This window comes from Hippopotamus amphibius, chromosome 8 (genome assembly GCF_030028045.1).
Source record: "Hippopotamus amphibius kiboko isolate mHipAmp2 chromosome 8, mHipAmp2.hap2, whole genome shotgun sequence".
NCBI lineage: Eukaryota > Metazoa > Chordata > Mammalia > Artiodactyla > Hippopotamidae > Hippopotamus > Hippopotamus amphibius.
Window position 1 is genome coordinate 77,267,946 of NC_080193.1, and position 26,191 is coordinate 77,294,136.

Genomic DNA, 26,191 nt, shown 5'->3' on the forward strand with positions numbered 1-26,191 from the left:
TCCACTCTTCCCAGAAGCTAGTTCCTGTAAAGGACAAAAGAAGGGAAGGAGGATACTGAAATGAAATACGTGGCTGAGGAAATAATTGGAGTGGGCTTCCCCAGGGAGGGGAGGGGCTTCAGGGCCCCTAGAAAGGTGTTGTTTTAGAGGATTCCAATTTCCCTTGGGCCTGGAGGGTGGATGCTAAGGGCCAGGGCTGTGTGTAAATCAGAGGGTGGAATGCCCTGGGAGGTCTGTTTTTCTCTGTGAAGTAGAAGATGGGGAAACTGCTGAGAGGGAGGGGAGGGGGGAGAGGTGAGGAGCCTCCTGGGAGAAGAGACTTGGAATAGATGCTGGGGAGATGGGAATGGGCGCTCCCGGGCAGCTGCCGAGGGCAGGACAGTTGGAGACCCCAGATCTGTGTCATCACAAGATTTCTCTCCAGCAGGGCCCAACCTCTTGGTTGTAGGAGAAGGGAGACCATGGGCCTGGACTGGAGCCTGCTGCCAGCCCTCCTCCATCAGACTCAGAGGCCTCCTAGTCACTGGCATGGTTGGGGATCTGAGAGTCGACTCCTGAGTTGGCAGATGATGCTTCTTGGGCTCTCAGCGAGACAAAGGCTAGGTCCTTTCACCCAGGCCTCTGAGCCCCAGAGGCTAGGAGGCACAAGTTGCCTTGTGCATGAAAACACGGGCCTAATCGCCAAGCAAGTCCTAGCAAGGGAGGAAGATTTTAGGATCCCCTTTCAGTATCTGGCTGAAAGTTCTGGAAAGCATCTGGAGGCCTCAGGGAACGCCCAAAGACAAAAGCAGGCTGGGTTGGTAAAGGGAACCTGGCTCTGGCCATCTTCACAGCCTCACAGCAGACACCCCAGGCCTCTGGGCTCAAGCAGTCTTAAGCATTGGAGTTAAGGCTGTGAACTCCCCTCACAGCCAAGTGGGGAACCCACTGGTCCTCTGCTTTGGGCACCTTCCCTGGAACCAGCCCTGGTCCCTCCACCATGGCTCTGCCTTCAGTGGACGAGCCTTCTAGGGGAACACAGTCTGCAGCTTCCTGCCTGTGCCTTACATTCCATTTGGCCTCTCAGAAATGCTATCAACCTTGTAACCAACTCCCTGCATTAAACTCCTTCTGTTTTCTTTTTTCTTCCTTCCTTCCTCCCTCTGCCTCTCTTTTTCTTTTTTGGCTGCACTGAACAGCTTGCAGGATCTTAGTTCCTAGATGAGGGGTGGAACCCAGGCCCTTGCCAGTGAAAGCAGAGTCCTAACCACTGGACTGCCAGGGAATTCCCAAACTCCTTCTGTTTTAAAATACCTGATGTGATTTTTTTTGCTGGTTGGAGTCTGAGGCATTTGGTTCCTGGTGGCCTGGAACTGGGCACTGGAGTTAACCCTTCTGAAGATGGGCAGACTTCCTCTAGTGGGCTGTCAGACCCTCACATTCACATGCGGCCTATTGTGGTCGAGTGGGTCAGAAGGGTCCAGAACTGCCCATAGATGCCCAGAGTGGGCACCTCAGCGCAGACAGGTGCAGCGGATATTGGGGGCCAGCCAGGCCAGGCAGCGAGCAGAAGAGGTGGCCAGCTGCTGCTTAAGTACCTCTGAGGCTCTGGGCTGGTGTCAGGAGCTGGTCAAACTCCCTGATGTGAAAATTCAGGGAATAGAACTAGAGCAATGCCTGTAGGGGGTATGGTAGCCTCACACCTCTCCCCCACCCAGTCCCTCCTCCGCCAGGGTGTACAGTGCTCTGGGGCAGCAGATGACCCCAGATAGCCAGGGCAGGTGGGCTCTCTCCTGGCTGAAATCCCCACCAAAAACCCCAACCAAAGGCAGCATCTGAGAAAGCATCTATCGAAGTGTGAAAGGCCATCCCTTTTGACCCAGCTGTTCTACATTTAAGTATTCTACATGTGTAATTTGTACACATGCAAAATGAAGTCTATCAAAAGGTTATTTACTATGGAACTTGTAAAAACAAAACATAGGAAACAACCCTAAATGTCCAGCACTGGGGACTGGTTAAATAAATGATCCTTCCACATGAGGAACACTCTGTAGCTATCAAGAAGAATGAGGCAGCTCTGCATGCACTGAAGTGGAATGAATTATGAGATAAACCTAGTTTTATAAAAAAAAAAAGGGAGAGTTCAGAACAGTGTATGTAGTATGACTACATTCGTATGAAATATAATAAACATACCTAATTGTAAATGCACCGGTTAAATCTGAAAGGACACACAAGAGACTGCTTCTGGCCCTGTCTTAGGACAGGGTGGCTAGAGGACAGGAAAGGAGGAGACAGTTTACTGTTTATCTTCTAGAACTTTTTGAACTTCATGTGCTTTACAATTCAACAAATAAATAATTCACTTCTAGCAAACGGAAAAAAAAAAAAAGGGCAGATTTGGAAACAAAACTGCTACACCCCCGCCAATCTACTTTGCACAGCGCTGTGGTCCTGGTTATGCGTTAGGGATAGGGGGAGCATTCGGACTCTCGTGGCAATAGAATAAAGCCAGAGGTAGACTTCAGCATGCTCCTGGGCATTTGGGTAGCCACCCAAGGTTTCCCTTCCAGACTCTCAGATTCAGGCCTCTTGAGGATGTGGATTGAACCAACTTTGCCTTATTCTTAGTACTTAAGCATACCCTCAGAAAAGGGAACAGGAATTCCTGCCTTCATTTAATAGATGAAAAACACAGAGGCAGAAGACCACACAGTGAAGAGGCAATATTTCATGTTTGCCCACCTATCACATGTCAGGGCAGGTTCAGATCTCATAATTTCCACTCCTCCAAGGTCCAGTGCACTTGCTAGGGAGGTACACCCTGAGGGGCATCATCTTGTTCAAAACAATAACCTGTTCTTCCCTGTTCTGGCTGTAGGCAATTTACTTCATTTGGTGTTTACTTACTTTTAATTTATCTTTAAAAGTTACTCTTAGATGCTCTGGTTTTCTGTTTAAATTTCAGCTTTGAGGTATAATTGACATATAACATTTTAAGATATTTAAAGTGCACATTGTGGTGACTTGATATATCTATACATTGTATTAAGGATTTCCCAAGTAATTAATTAGCACATCCATCACCTCACATTTTTATCCTTTTTTTGTTAGAACATATAAGTTCTACTATTTTAGCGACTTTCAATTATGCAATACAGCATTATCAACTATGGTTACCATGTTTTACATTAGATCCTTAGACCTTATTCATCTTATAACAGAAAGTTTATACCTTTTAACCAACCTATCCCCATTTCTCCCACCTCCTAGCTCCTGGCAATCACTTTTCTATTCCCTGTTTCCATGAGTTCTTTTTCCTTTTTTTGATATTCCACATATGACGGATACCATGCAGTATTTGTATTTGTCTGGCTAACTTCACTTAGCATAATGACCTCAAGGTCTATCTATGTTGAGGCAAATGGCAAGACTTTCTTCATTTTTATGGCTGAATAATATTCCATTGTGTATATATATACCACATCTTGTTTTTTATGTACACAGATTTTTTTTATTGAGGGCTAATTGATTTACAATATTATATAATTTTCAGGTGTACAACACAGTGAATCACAATTTTAAAAATATATCGCATCTTCTTTATCCATTCATCTGTTGCCCGATACTGAGGTTGTTTCCATATCTTGGCTACTGTGAATAATGTTTTAACGAAAACAGAAGTGCAGATGTCTCTTGATAATAATGATTTCATTTCCTTTGGATATATACCCAGAAGTGGAAATGCTGGATCACATGGTAGTTCTATTTTTTTTTTCAATAAACTGCATATATTTAGTGCACAATTTGGTATCCCAATCTCCCAATTCATTCCCCCCCAACCCTCCCTGCTTTCCCCACTTGGTGTCCATGTTTGCTCTCTACATCTGACTCTATTTCTGCCTTGCAAACTGGTTGATTTGTACCATTTTTCTACAGTCCACATATATGTGTTAATATACGATATTTGTTTTTCTCTTTCTGACTCACTTCACTCTGTATGACAGTCTCTAGGTCCATCCATGTCTCTACAAATGTCCCAGTTTCATTGCTTCTTACAGCTGAGTAATATTCCATTGTATACATGTACCACATCTTTTTTATCCATTCATCTGTTGATGGACATTTAGGTTGCTTCCATGTCCTGGCTATTGTAAATAGTGCTGCAATGAACATTGGAGTGCATGTGTCTCTTTGAATTACGGTGTTGGTGTTCTCTGGGTATACGGGTATATGCCCAGTAGTGGGATTGCTGGGTCATATGGTAATTCTATTTTTAGTTTTGCAAGGAACCTCCATACTGTTCTCCATAGTGGCTGTATCAATTTATATTCCCACCAGCAGTGCAAGAGTGTTCCTTTTTCTCCACACCCTCTCCAGCATTTACTGTTTGTAGATTTTCTGATGATGCCCATTCTAACCGGTGTGAGGTGATACCTCATTGTAGTTTTGATTTGCATTTTTCTAATAATTAGTGATGTTGAGCAGCTTTTCATGTGCTTTTTGGCCATCCGTATGTCTTCTTTGGAGAAATGCCTATTTAGTCTATTTTTAATATTTTGAGGAACCTCCATATTGTTTTCCATAGTGGCTGTACCAATTTACATTCCCTTACTTACCTTTTAAATCAATCCTTTGGAGTTTAAGAAAGTGTCCCCTCCTTTTCTCCTGCCAGTTGGTGCCCAGTAAACACCCATTAAGCATTCTTTTCTTTTAAAAGACAGCCTCCTACTCTTCCAAAAGAAGACACCAGCGACAGAAATTATAATTCTCACACCCATACTCCATTCATTGAATGGACATTTACTAAGCACCTTTTATGCACACGCCCTGTCTGGTCATTTAACAGGCACTAAGCCACCCTGGCAGTAAGCTCCGCCCCCCCGCCCCCGACACACATTCTGACTTACTCTTCTGTGTTAGTTACACAGGTACACTTACCTTTAGTCTCAAATTGGTCTGGACCAAGAGGTAGTCCCTTAATTTGAGAATCCTCACTTGCTTAATCTTGTCCTCATGTTTCTTTTCTAAGCTTACAACTCTCCCTCTACTAGCTCCTTTCCCATAGGCTATAAACGATGGCAAAGCTCGCGCTGCGGCCCCTCCCTCTCCCAGGAGGGCTTCCTACAGGGGCCCTACACTGCTCCATCCACAGCAGTGTAGCTTCTAGCCCATCACACTTGCCAAAATCTCCAACATCTTTTAATACCAAATCCAGGAGACCCTCTCAGGCCTCACCTTATTTGACTTTTCTGTGGCATTGGATACTGTTCTTTCTTCCCTTTTTCTTGAAACCCTTTCTTCCCTTGGCTTCCAAAACTCCCCTTTCTAGCTTGGCTGCTGCCTCTGGGCCTTCTCCCATCCAAGATGTTTCCCACAACTGGGCCTGGGTCTGCCCAGCCTTCTCCCCTCCTCACTCTGGCTGCTATTCTAGGCTGGTCCCTCATGCTATCTGTGTCTGCAGCTGTGCGATCACCTCCCCACAGCCAACTGCCTAAAGCGATGGGTATTTCTCATGCACGCAACATGTCCTACACTGAACTCAGGGGCTTCTCCCCTGAGTGAGCCCTGCTGGTGTCACTCCACTTACATACCCACACGCGACAGATAATGGAAATAAATGATCTGTCCTCCCTCTCTATTCAAGTCACCAAGTCTGTCAATAATAACAATAGCTAATACTGCGGACTTATTACACACCTCACTTAATACTCATAATAACCCCAAAGCCATGTACTATTATTATCTTCATTTCATGAAGAAACTTGGATGACAGAGCAGGGTCTCAATTTAAATTCTAGTTCCTAGCTATGTGACCCTGGACAAGTTAATTTATCTATGCCCCAGTTTCTATAAAACTGTGATTTTTTTCTAAGAGTAAATGAATACACATATATATCAAACTGGAATAGTGCCTGGAATTTTATAAGTATTATGCAAGTATTAGCTATTATTATTTTTCTATCCCAGGCCGACTCCAAAGCAAGGCACTTGAACACTAAGCTATACTGGCTTTCTCCACTGCTCCTTTTACCTAAATACTTAATTCATTCAACAAATAATTTTCACCACTACTTATGTCGGACAATGCTTGAGGTGCCAGGAATACAGCAAAGAACAAAGTCTTTTCTCATGGCTGGTGAAGGAGCAAACAGACAGTAAGCAAACAGGAAAAATGCCAGGTAGTGGTAAGTATTGATACCTGCAGAGGACTCAATTAGGGTGATGTGGTAGGGAGCCTCTGGGTGGCACTTTTCATTGGAGGATTAAGGAAGGCCTCTTATGAGGTGATGTAAAGCCAGCCACGCCAATATTTCTATAACCCATCCCTGTCTGCTCCTCTCTCCAGCCTCCTCCTGAGTGTCCTAATCTTGCCCTGTGCCAAACTGCTTGCAAACACTCCACCACACCTCGCCTTATGCTGTTCTTTCTGTCCCCCATCACCCTAAATGTCCCCTTGGCCTCCATCCCAGAATTCAAACTGAGACCCTCCTCAGGATGCTCTCCACAGATCATAAGAAAGGAGGGTGCAGACCACAAAACTGGCCCCAGCCCATTCCCTAATGGGAGAGCCCCAGTGGGTAGCTGTGAGTTTCCTCTTCACTCAGTCACAAGAGTGTTCTATTAAGAATTGCAAAATAACCTGATTGCTCACAGAAACCCCATGGGCCCTTGTTAAAATACAAAATCCTGGGCCCAATCCCACACCTCTTTACTTAGAAACTGCAGAAGTGGTTCTGAACATTAGTTCAGTTCAGGAAATATCGTCATAGCCGAAGGTATCTTAATTTTGTACCAGATACCAGATGCCCAGGATGTAACCATCCTACCTGGGCAGGCTCTAAACTGAAGAAAGTGCTCTGGGTTAAGTTTAACACAAATTAAGTTTTGCCACAGTGACCCATCTGAATAATTGTCAAAAGCTCAATGCAAAAGCAATCTTCTGTGCCTCCACCACCCAGGGAATCTTCCTTTGACTCTTTTGACTCACTCCTAGATCATCTGGTGACACTGACTTAGCAGCCACCATTTTAAAATATGTGCTTTAGTCCCAAATAACAAAGAAGGAACTTCTGAGTGGTCAAAGGCCCTGCTCTGTAGTTGGCCTGACCAAGTTCTTCTCCCCACCCCGCAATTATAACATCCTGTGACCACCAGGGTGTTTCCCACTAGGAAAAACACCTAGTGCATAAGGTTTCTTGAGATTAAATATTATGTTTGTGCAGTGCTCACCATAAACCTCACAAACATATGCGACTGTCTATACTAAAAGTTCTCAGGAGGCAGCATCAGGCACTTGTGTGTGTGGGGCGGGGGGAGTCCCAGCAGACGGGTCACTTTCTGGCCTGGTTCGCTAGTGGGGGGGGGGGGGGGGGCGACGCTAAGGTGGGCTCTCAAGGTAATGGACCCTAAATTCCCGAAGGTCTCGGGCTCAGCAGAGACGAAACGGGGCAAACTCATGTGTACTGCCTCCAGGAGGCTCTCCGAGGAGTGTGGGCCGGAGCCACCCGTGAGGCCTCCCAGGAAACTCAAGACCTCCCCAGTCGGGACTTCCCAGGTGGCACAGTGGTTAAGAATCCGCCTGCCAAATGCAGGGGACATGGGTCGATCCTTGGTCCCGTAAGATTCCAAATGCCACGGAACAACTAAGCCCAGGTGCCACAACTACTGAAGCCCAGGCGCCTAAAGCCACTGCACTGAGAAGCCCATGCATCAAAAGCAAGAGTAGCCCCCACGAGTAAGAAAGACCCAACCCAGCCAAAAATTAAAAAAAAAGAAAAAAAAAAAACACCACAGTCGACAAGACCCGAACACACTGGTAAACCGGAGACCATCCGTTTCCACTACCCCTGAGTTAGAATACACGCGGCGCCAAAAATGTCCGTCCCCCGGCGCAGGCGCCGCGAGCGCGGGCCGTGGATGGATACTTCGGGAACCGCGCGCCCATGGCCCAATCAGCGCTGACCTTGCACAAAGCGAGTCCCGCCCCAAGGCTGCCGCCACGAATCCCCTCCCCCTTCTCTGGCCTCCTCGGCCTGCCCACTCCTGCCCGCGCCCCGCCCCGCCCCATTCTCAGATAGAGGCTCGCGATTGGCTCATGGGAGGGACGCGAACTCTGGTTGGTCGAGGCGGAGTCACGAGGGTGCCGTCGTCGCCTTTCCAGAGGCGATTACTGGGCAGGCTCAGTCTTTCGCCTCAGTCTCGAGCTCTAGCTGGCAGCCAAGCGTACGCGCTCTGGGATCAGCGGCCGCCATCGACGTTGCTTGGGTTTCTCTGGGCTTATCTGCGCCACTCGCCCGCCACATACTCCGCCGTCATAAGCGGCCATCATGGTAAAACTCGCAAAGGTAAGAGGCCTTGCCCGCGCGAGCACGGACATCAAGGCCTGTTTTCCGAGGAGCGCGCGCGCGGCGCCGCCAGGAGGAGGGCCTGCGCGCCGTCCCAGGCGCGTTCCAGGGCGCCATGCTGCGGGAAGTCTCGCGCGATTAGTTGGGAGGTCTCGCGGCTTTTGGCTGCTTGGTAGCGACGTGAAGAGCTTCGGCAGGTGCCGCGGGTGGTGGATGCGGCGAAGCACTTTGGGGCTGAGCGCGGGGAGGGGGAGCTGGGCTTCAGACGGATGAGGCCAAACTCCTGCGACGGGCCCGAATGGGGCCCGCCACCTGACGCACGTGCCCCAGCGCGCGGCCCGCCACGTGGGCCGCGCCTCGTGGGTCGCGGCGCCTGCGGAGGGGACCGGGCCCTGGAGCGGAGAGCGGCGGCCTACGGCGTCTCCGCTCCAGCCGGGCGGGCGGACGGGAAGTGGGTCCCGGAAGGAGACCCTGCCGCGTGCTTTCTGCACCGGGCTGCGCGCACGTGGTGGCCTGCGACTTACCCCCACGTGGCCGTGCCGGGGCTGATAGGGGCGGGGCTGATAACCTGGGAGAGGACAACTTAATGGAAGACTAAAAGTTAAGACGTGGATTTTTTTTCCTTTTTTGAGGCTGCTCTGACTGAAATTCAGACGAGGGTTGTGGAATTAGGTGCCACACTTTACCCCAAAAGCTTTTTTCGAAGGTGGTTTTCCGCGGGTGAAGGGCCATGGATTTGTTGGCCGTTACAGCGGGCTGTATTGAAAAATTGTGTCGTGGTGCAGGGTTCGATTCTGGCTGGAGGTATTGTTTTTAAAACGGGTGTGGTTAAAGAAGGCAGCAAGAAGAGAGAGACCGTTTTCTTGAAGTTGCCTTTTTATCCTAAGGTTTTTGAAGAACTTGGCAGGAAATATGTGGGAAGTTGAGAATTCACCTGTGTTAAGATTGGTATGAAGAATATAGTTTTTGTTAATTGTACTTAACAGTATGAAGAATGGGTTCTAAGGGGACAACTGCCGTTTTACTATGAAGAATGGCCTGAACTGTGGGAGGTGTAATGTGTAATATGTCTGTTTCAGGCCGGTAAAAATCAAGGTGACCCCAAGAAAATGGCTCCTCCCCCAAAGGAGGTAGAAGAAGATAGTGAAGATGAGGAAATGTCAGAAGATGAAGAGGATGATAGCAGTGGAGAAGAGGTAATGGTATATAGTTTAATGCCAAATTGTGTTAAACTACAAAATGAAGAGTTAAAGCAGGTAATACTGGATGTCTGAAAATACTGGCAAAAAATAGGATTATAATCATTCATATATGACCTGCTGTAATGGTCTAGCGTTTCACAGAGTTTTTATTGACCTGTCAAGGTACCATAAGAATTAAGTATTTGAATGAACTTGAGAGTTTTCATGTGCTCTCTTCAGGGCTTGGTGTGATATATTGCAATAAATCATTAGTTTTCTGATTTCAACATTAGCCCCACATACCAGGTGGAGAAACAGCCAGGACAGATAACTGTCCTTGCAAGTGTCAGCTCTGAGCATTATATTCAGGTCTGAGGTTAGCCTTCCCAGATTCTTCTAGCCTCCAAGTAGGATTAATTGGTCTCTGTTATTCCTGTATGGGCTTGATAATAGTAATCACTGTTAAAATGTGTGAATGAGGGTGTCCACCTCCCATAGTGTTGGGACTTATTTAGCACTCTCAGCTACTGTTGGCTCACTGTAAAGACAAGTAATGGCTATAAAAAAATTTTCATTTTGACACACATAACCTGATAAAACCCATAGTCAACAAAAAGTGGTTTTGAGTGTGACAGATGTAGATAAATGATGGTTTTTATCAGGCTACTGTGCTCACTCTTTGTATTAATTTTTCAACGATTGTACAACTTGACTATCTGATGTTTTATTTTCTCTTTGATCCTAAGAATGAGCATTCAGTGAACTTTATACCTCCACCTACTGTGAGAGCCCCAAATGACTTAATAATACTTAAAAGCTAGTCCTTTCTATGTGTAAGGCTTTTATTTTTAATTACATATGTCAACTCATAATCCTTACAGCAAAATAAAGTTGAGGAGTTATTTTCAGATAGGAAAAGTATTGAGGCTTAAAATCAAGTTTTAAAACTTTGCCTAAGCCCACGCAGTGGCATCCAGTCTTTTTTCAGAGTCCATGTTAGGGTGTGCTGCAAGATGAGGACTGTGACTTCAAGCGTACAGAAGGACATGTTACTTGACCCTACAGTTTAGCTTGCTAACATCTAGTGCCTGTGGTCTGCAACTAGAGGCAGTGCTAGAATTTAGCGTTAATTTATGGGACTATGGCTATCTGAGTTTGGAAACAGGCTTATGTTGGTTTTTATTTATTCTTAAGGTTGTTATCCCTCAGAAAAAAGGCAAAAAGGCTGCCACAACTCCAGCAAAGAAGATGATGGTTTCCCCAACAAAGAAGGTTGCGGTTGCCGCACCGGCAAAGAAAGCAGTTGTCACTCCTGGCAAAAAGGCAGCGGCTACGCCAGCCAAGAAGACAGTTACACCTGCCAAAGCAGTAGCAACACCTGGGAAAAAGGGAGCCACACCAGGCAAAGCATTGGTAGCAACCCCTGGTAAGAAGGGAACAGCTGCTCCAGCCAAGGGAGCAAAGAACGGCAAGAATGCCAAGAAGGAAGACAGTGATGAGGAAGATGAAGATGACAGTGAAGAAGAGGATGAGGATGATGAAGAGGAGGATGAGGATGAATTCGAGCCAGCAGTGATGAAAGCAGCTGCTGCTGCTCCTGCCTCAGATGATGAGGATGACGAGGATGAAGATGACGATGAAGAGGATGAGGATGAGGATGACGAGGAAGACGGTAAGGCATTGTGTTGGTAGTTCTTGGGTTCCTGTTTGCAGGATAATTAGGGGTGAGGTGTGGGTGGTAATGCTATATACTGCTGACAACCTGAGGGGTTAGACAAGAATCATCCCAGGGATTCTCTGGGCTGATTGTGGTGCACTAGATTGGTACCTACGTGGTACCCAGGGATGATTGCCTGCTCCTGAGTAAAATGCTTCAAACAGCTCATCCTGTATTTTTCATAATGTAGGATTTTGCTTCCAAGTGATTTGTTAATTCTTGCCATAGCTACTAAGCACAGTGGCTTGGACAAGACTACACGTATTTTTCTTTAGGTTTTCCTAGAACTAGGAATAGAGCTGGGATGATTCTGAGTTTTTGACTAGGTGGTTTCTCTTTCAGACTCTGAAGAAGAAGCTATGGAGACTGCACCAGCCAAGGGAAAAAAGGCTCCAGCAAAAGCTGTTCCTGTGAAGGCCAAGAGCACTGCTGAAGATGAAGATGAAGAGGATGACGATGAGGATGAGGAAGATGAAGAGGATGACGATGAGGATGAAGATGATGAGGAAGAGGACGAGGAGGAGGAGGAAGAAGAGGAGGAAGAGGAGGAAGGTAATCAAGTTAGATTCTGAAGTACATTGACATTAGTTTTATTTAAAGGACATACTTGAGTATGTGTGGCTACTTGTGGATGACATGGATTGTTTAAAATCTTGTCCAGAACCTGTCAAAGAAGCGCCTGGAAAACGGAAGAAGGATATGGCCAAACAAAAAACAGCTCCTGAAGCCAAGAAACAGAAAGTGGAAGGTAATGTAGAGAATTGGGGGTGGTAAATGACACCTAATAGCACAAATGATGAACAACAAAGGGACTTAATACTGAAACCTGATGTTATATTGCAATGTGCTGATGTGCTATGTACAGAAATAATTTGACTAATAGTTAAATATACTTGAAAATAAATTGACGAGTAAATTTTTTTGTACAGCCACAGAACCAACTACATCTTTCAATCTCTTTGTTGGAAACCTGAACTTCAGTAAAACTGCACCTGAATTGAAAATGGGTATCAGTGACCTTTTTGCTAAAAATGATCTTGCTGTTGTTGATGTCAGAATTGGTGTGTCTAGGTAAGTATGGGGGATCTAGGCCATAGTACTGCACATTACTAATGGGTCTGCTAATGCTTTTTCCTTCCCCTTTTAGAACCTTAGCCCATTACCCTTAAATGTGAATAGGTCTTCAAAGATTAGACATTAGTGAAGTAAATCATTGGATTATCAAATTGTAAAACCATTAAATTGAAATTTCCATAATCTCCTTAACTTTTGATGTAGCAAAAACTAATTTCTAATGAGATTTGATGCTTATCTTAAAAATATCTATTAGACCTGAGAAGCCTTATAGGATTCTCCTATCTTAGTGCCTTAACAGGTTCTTTTGTCATCTGCTCTAAGTTGTTAAGGAGCAGTGTAGCTAATGAAGATCTCAGGTGAACTTGCATCAGGTCTTGGTACTTGGACGCTGCTCTGTAGCCCCAGCTTAGAGTCTGACTTAATTTTTAATTTCGTTAATCATATAGGTGCTTCTTTACTTAATCCTTTTTTGCACCATCACATTAGTGTTACTGCTTGCCTCAAGTACATGCCACGTGGCTTTTGTTTGGTGGGTTTTTTCCGCCTTACCAGTAATTTTTCTTTTGTTCTCTTCACCTTAAAGGAAGTTTGGCTATGTGGATTTTGAATCTGCTGAAGACCTGGAAAAAGCCTTGGAACTCACTGGTTTAAAAGTCTTTGGCAATGAAATTAAACTAGAAAAACCAAAGGGGAAAGACAGTAAGAAAGGTATGTAAAGCTTTAGGTAATGATGATACTGATAGGTGACTTATTAATGGCTGTGTATCTAATGTAGAGAAGCCAGGGTAAGTAGTTTAACCCCTCTTTTTCCTGTGGCTTCCTCATGATGTGAGGATTAAATGAATTAGAATATTGAATGTTTACACCAGTGCCTGGCACTGCTTGCTAGTGATTGGTTGGGTATACCTAATTTAATACAGAGAGTTGTTTTCCTCACTGAAACTACAGCAGATCCCTAACTACTCCTTTTGCATCTGTTACCCTTCTGTATATACACATCACATTTCAAGTGTCTGTTCATGATCTATTTTTATTTTTTAATTTTTTAAATTGAGAAAAATTTTTTGGCCATGCCATGTGGCTTGTGGGATCCTAGTTCCCCGACCAGGGATCCCCCACAGTGGAAGTGTGGAGTCCCAACCAACTGGACCACCAGGGAATTCCCTACAGTTTTTTTTCCATCATCTTTTTGATTCAAAAATACTGAACACCTACTCTGTAAATACTGTATAATATTTAACTCTCTTCTAAGCATTCAGCACATCGTCTGTTGTCAGCTGTGACAGCAGTTTGTTTTGCCACTGCTGTATCTCCATAATAGCAGAGTGACTTCTACATTGTAGAATTTCTTCTAAAAAAATCTTTTTATTTTTATTTTTTTGGCTGTGCCGTGTGTCACGCAGGATCTTAGCTCCTGACCAGGGATCGAACCCTTCCCCCCCTGCATTGGGAGTGCAGAGTCTTAACCACTGGACCACCGGGGAAGTCCCTCAAAATTATTTCTTAAACAGAACTTTTACATTAGTCAGTCTTTGGTGATCTTTGGAGGAAGGTCTTTTAAGCCATCCAGTTTATTTTTGTGTTTTTTTTGTTTGTTTGTTTTTATCTAGATCGAGATGCGAGAACACTTTTGGCTAAAAATCTGCCTTATAAAGTTACTCAGGATGAATTAAAAGAAGTGTTTGAAGATGCCGTGGAGATCAGATTAGTCAGCAAGGATGGAAAGAGTAAAGGGTAATGTTTCGTGTCTACTGGAATGTTTCATTAAAATTAATGCACTTTACTAACTTACAAAAGAAACACTGATTTAATTTTCCTGTGTTTGTGATTTTGGGCAAATTATTCTATAACCTATTTGCCAGTTTCCTGTCTGTACAGCGGGGATATTGTACTTAATTCAGAGTGATTTTATTATGAGCTAATGTATAAAGTACTACATATGTGCCTAGCTTATAATAAATGTTTTGGAAGTAATTGTAATGTAGTGGGGTGGACTGAATGTGAACCAGTTTTCTGGAAGTCTTTGGCAAATTTCTGTAGTGGGAGGAAAGTTTAAATTGAGAACTGTAATATGGCAGAAACCTTGACCATTTCAGTTAGTATAAAAAAAGGGACATTTTGGACTTCCTAGGTGGTGCAGTGGTTTAGAATCCGCCTGCCGATACAGGGGACATGGGTTCAAGCCCTGCTCTGGGAAGATCCCACATGCCGCGGAGCAACTAAGCCTGTGCGCCACAACTATTGAGCCTGTGCTCTAGAGCCCGTGAGCAAAAACTATTGAGCCTGTGTGCCGCAACTATTGAAGCCCACACGCCTAGAGCCTGTGATCTCTGCAACAAGAGAAGCCACTACAATGAGGAGCCTGCACAACACAATGAAGAGTAGCCCCTGCTCACCACAACTAGAGAAGGCCTGTGTGCAGCAACGAAGACTCAGCACAGCCAATAAATTAAATAAATGAATAAGTTTATTTTAAAAAAGGACATTTTTATTGTACTCGTCTGAAATAAGGTCATATTGCTAAGATTAAAATCGTTTGTGTTAAAGAATTAATATTGTTTTTAAAATCAGCTGAGTTCTTAATTTTTTTTCCTATTGTAGGATTGCTTATATTGAATTTAAGACAGAGGCTGATGCAGAGAAAACCTTGGAAGAAAAGCAGGGAACAGAGATAGATGGGCGATCCATTTCCCTGTACTATACCGGAGAGAAAGGTCAAAGTCAAGATTATAGAGGTGGAAAGAATAACACTTGGAGTGGTAAGAATTTATAGGCTCCCTACAGGGTTCTGGAATTGATGGAGGGAAAAGAAATCCTTTGCATTTTTATACTTTATAAAGTTGACTGATAAATTGGATGTAGATGTAGATCAGTAAATTATACCCGTATTTATAATTGAGTGTCTTGAATGAGATCTATATGACATCTTTGTACCAGAACACCAATAAGTCTAGCTTCCTTTGTATGTTTTATACTGTAAAGGACTTAGATCGTGTGCATTTGAGAATTAGAACATTGTTCTAGGGAGACACAGGGCTGTAGTCAGCCGAGTAACGAGTAGGATTCCACCTGTATCAGCATTGGTGTGTTAACTCCCAAGCACAGAAATTCTTTAAGAATTAAGTTATAGGTGTGACCGAAATTGGAAACTAGCGCTTGAATCTTTTTTTTTTTTTTAATTATTCATTAAATTTTTGGGGGGGGGGTACACCAAGTTCAATCATCTGTTTTTATACACATATCCCCGTATTCCCTCCCTTCCTTGACAAGCGCTTGAGTCTTAATTTGACATCTCTTTTTTTGTAGGTGAATCAAAAACCCTGGTTTTAAGCAACCTCTCCTATAGTGCAACAGAAGAAACTCTTCAGGAAGTATTTGAGAAGGCAACTTTTATCAAAGTGCCCCAGAACCAAAATGGCAAATCTAAAGGGTAATTAGTATCTTTATGTTATCTGTTATGGGCTTTTAAGAGTATCTTATGAAGGTAAAATCATGTTCTCCTGGCGATGAGCAGAAACTGCATTGTGTATTTGCTTGAGGAAAAAGGCTTGGTGGTATTGGAGACGTGCTTGGTAACTTGCCCTAAGTATTGACTGTTTATTCTCAGGTATGCATTTATAGAATTTGCTTCATTTGAAGATGCTAAAGAAGCTTTAAATTCATGTAATAAAAGGGAAATTGAGGGCAGAGCAATCAGACTGGAGTTGCAAGGACCCAGGGGATCACCTAATGCAAGAAGCCGTAAGTTATTTCATTAACAGGATGTTGTGGTTGGGTCTTCAGCTCTAGAGAAGAACATTTGTTTCTGTTGCTGCTGAGTAAATGATAACTGGATATGATGACTGATTATCTGAGAAATATTGATGAAATCTCAAGAAAATTCCTCTAGATAGTCAAGTTCTGATCCAGCTAAGTCAACAGCGAGCAGCAGATTTGTCCGTGGTTTACTGTCTTGTGTAGTGTTTGTAGCTGCCTGCTTTAGAACTACTGTTACTTGCTTGGGTTGCTGCTTTTCCTGTTTGCCATAAAAGATTCTCAACCGCTTTGGTGATCAGTGTAAACTTAACATGGCATTTGGTCTGTGCCCTTTGCTTTAATTAACCATTCGTTGAGCAAGTTGCTTTTACCTGCTTTTCCTCATACAGATACTCAAAGTGAAAGGCTAGCTTTTACTAAGATAAGCTCTTCTAGCCAGTAGTCACATACTAGACTACAGCATGCAAATGCAGTGTGTTGTCATGAATTGTGACTTTAAACGAAAGGTACAATTTTTATTTTTCTTTCCCAGAGCCATCCAAAACTCTGTTTGTCAAAGGTCTGTCTGAGGATACTACAGAAGAGACGTTAAAGGAGTCATTTGACGGTTCTATTCGTGCAAGGATAGTTACTGATCGGGAGACTGGATCCTCCAAGGGGTAAGTAAGATGCAGGAAATGTATAGCGTCCACTGGGTGGAGAACTCCCACCTAAAGCGTCTTCTCATTGAGCTCCTACCTGTCATCGGTGACAGTTTAGGATTCGCACGAGAAGAAGAGACAATTCACAGAGCTAGCATTGTTGCCTTCTGTCCTCACAGAGGTATATTCTGCTGTTTTGTGAGACATTTTGTTTCAGCTTTCCGTAGGGGACTACTCTCACCTGGGTCTTTTCCCACTTAAGCAAGGCTATGGGGTCACTATCCAACACATGAGATTAAATTGGCATTTGTTCCATGTTTGCTTTATAATGGTCAATTTCATTTGGTGTTTTTAGGTTTGGTTTTGTAGACTTCAACAGTGAGGAAGATGCCAAAGCTGCGAAGGAGGCCATGGAAGATGGTGAAATTGATGGAAACAAAGTTACTTTGGACTGGGCCAAGCCTAAGGGTGAAGGTGGCTTTGGTGGCCGAGGAGGAGGCAGAGGTGGCTTTGGAGGCCGAGGTGGTGGCAGAGGAGGCCGAGGTGGATTTGGTGGCAGAGGCCGGGGAGGCTTTGGAGGTAAGGAGCATGGATGGCCACCCCACTGTGTACGCTGGATACCACATGGCACTGTGCTTCTGAACCTGAACCTGCAGGTGCGGGTTCCTGCATCAGTCCCCAAGTCCTCACTCATCCCGCTGGGGAGGGGGATAACTGGCAGCTTTGCAGCCACTCTTCAGTGATGCCTTCCTTCCTGCAGGGCGAGGAGGCTTCCGAGGAGGCAGAGGAGGAGGAGGAGACCACAAGCCACAAGGAAAGAAGACAAAGTTTGAATAGTTTCTTCTGTCCCTGTCTTCCCCTCATCCATTTGAAAGGACTCTGGGGTTTTTACTCTGTTACCTGATCAATGACAGAGCCTTCTGAGGACATTCCAAGATGGTATAGAGCCTTATGGTCTACTTGGAAATCCGTATAGATAACATTTCAAGGGAGATAACCCTGTTGGTGTTGACTGGATATTCGTATAAACTTTTTAAAGAGATGAGTGATAGAGCTAACCCTTATCTGTAAGTTTTGAATTTATATTGTTTCTTCCCATGTACAAAACCGTTTTTTTCCTACGGAGTTTTTTGTTTTTGTTTTTTTGCGTTGGGGGGTTGTAAAGGAAAGCAGAATGTTTTATCATGATTTTTGCTTCAGCAACTTCAGGACAAATTAAAAGTCCTAAACTCTGGTGCCAGACTTGTACTTCCTGTCCTAGAGTGTTTCTCCTGAAACATCACTGAGAGTGGAGCATGGCAAAGCCAGTTCTGCCACTCCAGATCTGCTCCACGCCTGATGAAAATGTTATGCTTTCTATGGTTTCAAGTATCCCAAGCCATAAATTTTGGTGAAATGGCTGGTGAGGTGACCAACCTTCTGCAGCCCTGTGTGTGTCACATGAAAGGCTCGTCAGAAGTCTGCTGTGGCCTTGCTCCTCTTAGAAACAGGCCTGAGCGTCAGGTGTCCTGCAAAAGTGCTCTATAAAGAGGGCCAGGAGCACTTCGGTCCAGCCTCTTTCAGACGTGCATGTGAGAACAGTGATGAGTAGAATTCCTGCTGGATGAGTGGGCCAAAATGGAGGCTTTGGGAGTGTGAGGCTGAAAAGGAAACTACCAATCTAGTTGGACCAAATATCTTTTGTAAGTCCCCCAATAACCTTAGGTTAAACTGACAAGAAAGACCTTTGGTTTTGCCCTGTGAGAACTTAGACATTCTGGTTTATTAAGCATTCCTTGCCCACCCACCACTGCCAATAAAAGGTCACAAATTGAGAGGCCTAGGTCAAGGGATTAACATGATACATTTAGTTGAAAAACGGTGCCCAGATGGTACAGAGAATATCAACTCAAAATATGATACTGGTGGAATAGAAGGTAGACTAAAGGATGTAAACAGCTTAGTTTTGTCCTGGTTATGAGCTGCTGGTGGGATGAGGAAATCTAAACCTTGTACGTGTCCTGCATCTCTTACCAAATTTGTAAATACTAAAGGCACAGATCAGGACAAATAACCTGCTTTGAAGTGGGGCAAGATTGAAAGTTTGGTGCTGCTAGGAAGAAAAATCAAGTCAGCAGAGGCACATCCTCTGATCAGGCAAACCTAAAAACAATGAACCCTTGGAGAACCTACTGTATAGCACAGGGAACTATATGCTCTGGTGACCTAAATGGGAAAGAAATCCAAAAAAGGGGATATATGTATACGTGTAGCTGATTCACTTTGCTGTACAGTAGAATCTAACATTGTAAAGCAACTATATTCCAATAAAAATTTAAAAAGCAAAAACCAAAAATAATGAAATGAACCCTTGGCACCCTATGTTTTTCTGTATTTAAAAATTTAATTAATTGGAGCCCATAAGGGCTAAATCATGAGTTAAGTCTGTTTCTGCTTACAGTAAGGCTGAGTAGAGTTTTGACTGAACATATGAAAATTTATCTCTAATGGCAGTTCAATCTGTCCCAAATTGGACTTTCAAGAAGGGGTCTGTGAGGTTGGTCTTTGGGTCTCCAGGGCCTTCTCCATTACCCTGCAGCAGTCTTTTGTGGGTACCATCCCTGACTGCTTTGCTCCGCTAGACATGCTTGTGGGTTTAAACCAGAAAGTGTAATACACTATTTGGCCACCTAGGAACATGAATTAGCAATTGCCAGTCTGGCACAGCCAGTACCTGTACTTACGTTGCTTTTGAGACCCTGTGGTAATGGGGTGTTGGTGGGTTCCCTTTTGGGGGTGGGGCTTGAATTGCTAGTAGCCCAATTGCAGGAGTTCTTGGCTCCTAGTAGGGCCTGCATTGAGGGAAGTCTGAACCCACCTTGCTAACTCTGCAGCTAATGCTTCTGGTACTGTATCCATAGTGTGCCAGGCTTTTATCAGCCTCTATAACCTGCTGTGGGGCAAGACAAGCAGAAAAATAGGAAAATAGGCTTCTTTCTTCCTAACCACTTTTTCTTTCCCCTCAAGTGAAGGAAAGAGTCCAGTCCTGTGTATTACTAGTTATTCCAACCAGGGGTATTATGCTGATTTCCAGTGGAAGGAAGATGATGCAGAGTGGTTACCATGTTGGATGGGAAAGGAGTTCTAGGACTTGCATTTAGGGAGTCCTGCAAACCTCTTAGTCCTAGGCCTCCATGGTTCCTGTCTGGTTTCTGGTTTGGATTGGGTGAGGGTTTTGCAGCCATTTTAGAAAAGCAGCTCCGTATGGCAAATGGTTGTTGCCACTTCTGCCATTCTTACAGCAGGTGGCAGCACATCCACAAGGATGTGGACACCTGACAGGGAGGTGTCAAGAGGGAAGTCTGAAGAGTGTTTCAGGCCTGTGGGTCTTCAACTCCAAACTCAGTTTAAGTATTGATAGGCCCTGGGAATCTGCAGGAAGTCCACTCAGCATGCAGAGATGGTGTGGAATCCCCACCAACAAAGTGGATTCCAATTGAGTCTAAAGAACTAAAATTCGTTGAATGCTTGTTCCTTGCTCTTATCTCAGAGAGTTATCCTATTTGTCTACACTTGGCCCACTAATTACTTCATTGTATCTCAGTCTTTGTCTCCCCTCAGCCTTTTTTGCATTCAAAAAGAGCTTGTCTCCTGACCCTGCCTCCCTGCCTAGCTGTTACTTTTATTGCCAAACTTTGAGAGGGACCACACTCCTGCCTTCCACTCCTTTGCTTCCAGCAGTGTGGCTTCTGTCCCCACACCAGCACTGAGTTCATTAAGGGTGCCAGTGACCAAAGGCTGCAAAGCCAGTGGGTCGTCTTCCCCTAGTTTATGGCTTTTCTGCAGCATCTGACAGATTCCTCCTTCCTATCTGAAACTTCCTTTTCTCCATTCGGAAGGGGGTGGTGGCTCTGTGACAGGCTGTGGTGAAGAGGGACAAGAACAAATGGCCCTGGGAGTAGAGCCTCAACACAGTTTTATCCAGTTAATACATGTGAGCCAGTGGCTGTTCCTCTACATCAGGTAACCCCATAATTGAAGGAGGAGAAAGACTTGCTGGTCCTTATACATGGAGATGTGAAAAGAACACTCATGTTCCTGCTAACCTGTGAGTGGAGGGACTTTGTTTTATTCACTGTTCTGTCCCATGGAGCTAGGACAGTCTCTGACACATGGTAGGTACTCAGTAGGTAATGAAGGAAGGAATTCTGAAGAAACTCCTTCCCCCAACTGCCAGAAACCTATGGCAGCAGTGGGACAGAATCTCTAAGGTCAGAAGTTTTTAACATATATTTTTAAAGTTCTTAGCATTTTTGTGTTGGGAATTGTTTGGGGAGTCTGGTAAAGCCTTTGAAACCTTTCCAGAATGTTTTCAAATTCTTTTTTTTTGAAGAATTATAAGGGAAATCAAGTATACTGAAAAAAGTTTTAAAAATATTAAAGTACATCATTTGTGATAGAATTATGTATGTGTTCACTAGCACGTTAGGTAGGATGTATTTACATTTTTTTTAAAAAAATTGAGGTATAGCTGCTTTACAATGCTGTGTTTCTGTTGTACAATGAGGTGAGTCAGCTGTATGTATGCATATATCCCCTCCCTCTTGAACCTCCCTCCTACCGCTCCTCCCTCCCCCCCCCGCCCCCCCCCCCCCCCCAAATATATATTTACATTTAAAATACAGCTAGGGAGTCTGGTTCTGGTAATGATGGTGTGGCTTATAACAGACTACCCTTCCTGTTGATAATTATAAACTTGACAAAATATAAAAAGCAACTTCTGAAGGTGTTGAAGGCCAAATAATACCAGATAGAAACTGAAACTGAAGCCAATACCATCCTTGAGAGACGATAAGGACACTGAAGGAGATACATGTTTAACCAGATGTCCTCTTGAGGGACCCCCCTGCCTGCCCTGATTAAAAACCAGCATAAATCTTTGGGCAGAAAGAAAGTTTTAAGCAAAAAGTGAGTCTTATTAAACTGAGAAGTCAGGTTGGAGTTTGAGCACAGGGGTGAACTGACTACAGATTCCAGTAGATACCTGGTGCTGGAGAAAAGTTTGGAGTTCAAGTTCTGCCCATTGAGAGGGGTTTGATAAACACTTGAGGCTTTTCCTTGAAACTCAAAAGGGTCATGCTTTAGAAGTAACGGCACATTCTAGGCCTAGGGATTAAGCCCTAGGATGAAGGGCAAAATGCGAAACTAACAGACTCACCCTAACAAAGCCTAAAGCCCCTATATAATCGATGGGGGAATCTGTTGGGAACTTCTTTGCCAACTAGAACAGCAGTGTCCGGGGGAAGGTAACAATCCAGACTCTGCACTATGTAGTACATCATGTCCGGTGAGCAAAAAGTTTACTAGACATGCAGTGGAGTTTGCAGGTATCTGCAATCAAGAGAAAAAGGCAACTCGCTGAAATTTGTAAGCAAGGACTTTAATTGTTGTAAATATGTTAAAGAATTTACAGGAAAAGATGAATGTATTAAATGAAGAAATGGGGAATTTCTGGAGAGATGGAAGCTCTAAGAACCAAGTAGAAATCCTAAAACTGAGCAATATATTAAATTCACCAGAAGGGCTTAGCAGCAGGAGAAAGGATCAGTAAACTGAAGACAGATAAATAGTAATATAGAGTTCAAAACGTGCTACCCCAAAATATATCTTGCCATATTAAATATTTCAAGTTCAAGGAATTTGAGAAACAGCAGGTGCAGGAAGGACTTGGGGAGCTTCCCTTGAAGCAGGTCACAAAATCCTCATATGAGAGGTGCCCTCTTTATACCCAGAGGGAGGGATCACCCTTATCTCTGAAGACAGTGGGACACCAAGAGGGAATTTGAAGGAACAGGCCTTGCCGGTTTCCCCCAGCTCACTACACTCAGCTCATACCCTTTTTTTTTTGGTCCCATTGTATTTTTCCACAACTCTCCACTCTTGATCAAACCTAACATAGAAATACTCAGGTTTAACTCCTTCAGGTCTTCATTTCCTTATGAAGGCTCCCATGTCACGTAAGACTTATGTAAAATAAATTCATATGTCCTCTCTTTATTTTTATTTGCTGCGTTGGGTCTTCGTTGCTGCACGTGGGCTTTCTCTAGTTGCAGAGAGCGGTGGCTGCTCTTCATTAAGGTGCACAGGCTTCTCAGTTCGGTGGCTTCCCTGGTGGAGCATGGGCTCTAGGTGCATGGGGGCTTCTGTAGTTGTGGCACTCGAGCTCAATAGTTGTGGCTCATGGGCTCTAGAACGCAGGCTCAGCAGTTGTGGCCCACAGGCTTGGTTGCCCTGCAGCATGTGGGATTCTCCCAGACCAGGGATTGAACCCGTGTCCCCTGCATTGGCAGGTGGATTCTTAACCACCACGCCACCAGGGAAGTCCCTGTTCTCTTTTTAATCTGTCTTTTGTTACAGGGCTCCAGTCAGGAATTTAGAAGGGTAGAGGGAAAAGATATTTTTCCTCCCCCACATGATCCAAACTGAAGCTCAAAGAGAAAAAGGTTTGGAGAAAAATGAACAGAGCCTCAGTGACAATATCGAACTGTCCATTATATGTCTAATTGAGTCCAAGAAGGAGAGGAAAGAATGAATGGGTAGAAGTAAATCTCTTAGAAAAATAAAGGCTGAAAAATACCTAAATTGATGAAAAACAACCTACAGACTCAAGAAGAAAGTTATACACACCTCGGCACATCATAACTGAATTGTTGAAAAACAAAGATAAACAAAGCCAGACAAAAAAGACCCGTTACATGCAAAGGAACATCTATAAAAGTGATGGCTAAGTCTCATCAGGAAAATTATAAGACAGTGGATGATATCTTTAAAATACTAATTCTAGAATCTAGAATTCTGTATCTGCAAAGTGTTCTTCAAAATAAAGGAGAAATAAGTCATTTTCAAAGAAATGAAGCTGAGAGAACTCATCACCAGTAAGTACACTTGCATTTCAAGAAATGCAAAAGAAAGTTTTTCATGCTGAAGGGGAATGATATCAGATGGAAGGCTGGATCTTCTGGAAGAAATAAAGAGCACCAGAAATGGTAAATAATATACCCTTTTAAAGACTGCTAACTAAAGCCAAACCATACACATATGTTCTGGGGTTTATAATATATGTAAAAGTAAAATACTTGACAGAAATAGCACACACTAAGGGAAGAGGGTCAATGAAGTTATATGATTTTGAGATTCTTGTATTACACTTAAGCTAGTATAATGTTAATCCAAGGTAAACAGTGATAAAATTACATATTGTAATCCCTAGAGCAACCATTAAATAAAATAATACAAAGAAGAGAAAAAAAGAAAAAAAAATACAAAGAGGGAAAGCTGACAAGCCAGTAGAGAATATGGAACATTAATTCCAAAGAGGTGAAATGTTAAAAAATAGCCCAAAATAAGATAGAAGAACAAGGATTAGATGGGACACTAGAAAAATAGTGGAATGATAGATTTAAATTCAATCATACCAATAATTACAGTAAGTGAAGACGGACTAAACAATTAAAAGATAGAGATTGTCAAACTAGATGAAAAACACAAGAATTAACTATATGCTGTTTACAAGAGATGCCGTTAAATACGAAGAAAAAGACAGGTTGAAGTAAAAAGATGGAAAAGGATATACCATGAAAACACCGGGCATAAGAAATTTGTTGTGGCTATATCGATATCAGACAAAGCAGATTTCAAAACAAGGAGTATAAAACCAAAGATAAAGAGCATCATTTCATAATGAAAGAAAGGTCAATTTATCAGAAATGTGTAGCAATCCTAAATGTGTATCCACTTAATAACAGTCTTACAGTATGTAGAACAAAAATTGACTGTTAAAAAGGAGAAATAGCCAAATTTGCAAATCACAGCTGCAGATTTTAAACTTCTCATTTAGTAATAGATAAAGTAAGTAGACAAATATCAGTAGTGATGTAGAAGAATTGAACACTAGCCAGTTAAACCTAACGTAAGGATACACATTCTTTTCAAGTGCACTTTGAACATTCACTGGAATATTCTAGGCCACAAAACAAAGCTCAAGAAATTTCAAAGACTGAAAAATGTACGTAGCATGTTCTCTGACATAACAGAAATAAATTAGAAATCAATAACAATAAGACATCTAGAAAATCCCTAAATATTTGGACATTAAGTGCATTTCTGAAAAACACTTCTGGATGGATCAAAGTAGAAATCAAAAGAAAAATTAGATAACATTACAAAGCGAATGATAATGAAAACACATTTGGGATGCAGATAAAGCAGTGTTTAGATGGAAATTTATAGCTGTAAATGCGTTAGAAGAGAAAGGAAAAAGATTTTAAATTAGTGATCTAAGTTTCCAGCTTAAGAAGGTAAAAAAGGAAAAGAAAATAATGTTCAAAATAAGCAGAAAAAGGAAATAATAAAAATAAGAATGAAAATTAATGATACAGAAAAATCAAGGCAAAAGTTGATTGACTGGAAGGATCAAAAGGATTAGTGTAATTGACAGCAAGACTGATAAGAAAAAGGAAATGAAAAAACAAATAGCCAATAAATTTAACACATTAGACAAAATGAGCACATTCTTTGAAAACACAGCTTTCCAAAACTGACACAGAAAGAAATGGAGCATTTGAATAGCTATCCCTACATCTACTGAAGACATCGAAGTCATCATTCAAAACCTTTCCATAAAGAAAACTCCAGGCCTACATCGCTTTATGAGTAAATTCTATCAAATGTTTAAGGAAGAAACAACACTAATCTTGTACAGACTTTCAGAAAATAGAGGAGGAGGGAATACTTTCCAATCTGATTTATGAGCGCTGATACCAAAATGTGAGAAACACAAAACCCAATATCCATCATTAATGTAAACATAAAAATCCTTTTAATATCAACAAGTTAAATGTAGAAATATATTAAAATGATAATACATCATGACCAAGTGGGGTGTATCCTTAATTCAAAGTCGATTAAGATTTGAAAATCAATGTCATTCACCACATTATAGGATAAATGAGAAAATACAGTTGTCCAAATAGAAGTAAAAAAAGCATTTGTCAACATTCAATAATCAACATTTATAATAAAACTTGACAAACTAACAAACTGATGAACATCTATGAAAAACCTACCACTAACATCATACTACATAGGGAAATGTTGAATATTTTTTTCCTAAGATAATGAACAAGGCAAGCATGACTGCTCATTATTTCTATGTAACATTGTATTGGAAGTCCAGTGCAATAGGCAAGGAAAAGAAATTTAAAAAGCACAAAAGATTGGGAAGCAAGAGAGAATTCCCTAGCAGTCCAATGGTTAGGACTCAGCACTTTTACTGCCAAAGGCCAGGCTGGGGAAGAAGGATCTTACAGCTGTGGGTGCAGCCAAAAAAAAAAAAAAAAAGAGATTGGGAAGTAAGAATTAAAGTTCTTTCAATATACAAAAATCGATCAATGTAATATACCACACTAACCAAAATAAAATATGTCCAGTTGTCCCAACAACAAAAAAAAA

At 42.8% G+C, this 26,191-nt stretch overlaps 1 protein-coding gene and 3 non-coding genes across 5 annotated transcripts; all 4 read left to right on the forward strand.

Moving 5' to 3' along the window:
• The first annotated feature begins 8,159 nt into the window (after positions 1-8,159).
• Positions 8,160-17,936, forward strand: LOC130858491 (nucleolin). Of its 2 annotated transcripts, none has more exons than XM_057744997.1 (14): positions 8,160-8,330; positions 9,410-9,526; positions 10,706-11,183; positions 11,571-11,780; positions 11,890-11,976; positions 12,158-12,299; positions 12,889-13,013; positions 13,916-14,039; positions 14,907-15,064; positions 15,612-15,735; positions 15,913-16,046; positions 16,594-16,720; positions 17,058-17,358; positions 17,463-17,936. In XM_057744997.1, exons 1-14 carry the CDS (start codon positions 8,313-8,315, stop codon positions 17,604-17,606), a joined length of 2,289 nt encoding a protein of 762 aa, XP_057600980.1. In that variant the 5' UTR covers positions 8,160-8,312; the 3' UTR covers positions 17,607-17,936. The 2 variants fall into 2 exon arrangements, with proteins under 2 accessions (XP_057600980.1, XP_057600981.1); XM_057744998.1 differs by having other exon boundaries at positions 8,161-8,330; positions 17,058-17,281.
• On the forward strand, positions 12,015-12,084 carry LOC130859719 (small nucleolar RNA SNORD82). Its single transcript, XR_009055275.1, has one exon. It is a non-coding gene; the product is annotated as a small nucleolar RNA SNORD82 (small nucleolar RNA).
• Positions 16,136-16,214, forward strand: LOC130859720 (small nucleolar RNA SNORD20). Its single transcript, XR_009055276.1, has one exon. It is a non-coding gene; the product is annotated as a small nucleolar RNA SNORD20 (small nucleolar RNA).
• On the forward strand, positions 16,779-16,911 carry LOC130859708 (small nucleolar RNA SNORA75). The gene has a single exon (XR_009055266.1). It is a non-coding gene; the product is annotated as a small nucleolar RNA SNORA75 (small nucleolar RNA).
• Positions 17,937-26,191: the final 8,255 nt, after the last annotated feature.

Bases quoted from the DNA above. Each gene is read 5' to 3' on its own strand.
- LOC130858491 (XM_057744997.1), top strand. The intron at 13,014-13,915 runs GTATGTAAAGCT...GTTTTTATCTAG, and splicing joins GGGGAAAGACAGTAAGAAAG to ATCGAGATGCGAGAACACTT. The intron at 16,721-17,057 runs GTAAGTAAGATG...TGGTGTTTTTAG, and splicing joins GAGACTGGATCCTCCAAGGG to GTTTGGTTTTGTAGACTTCA.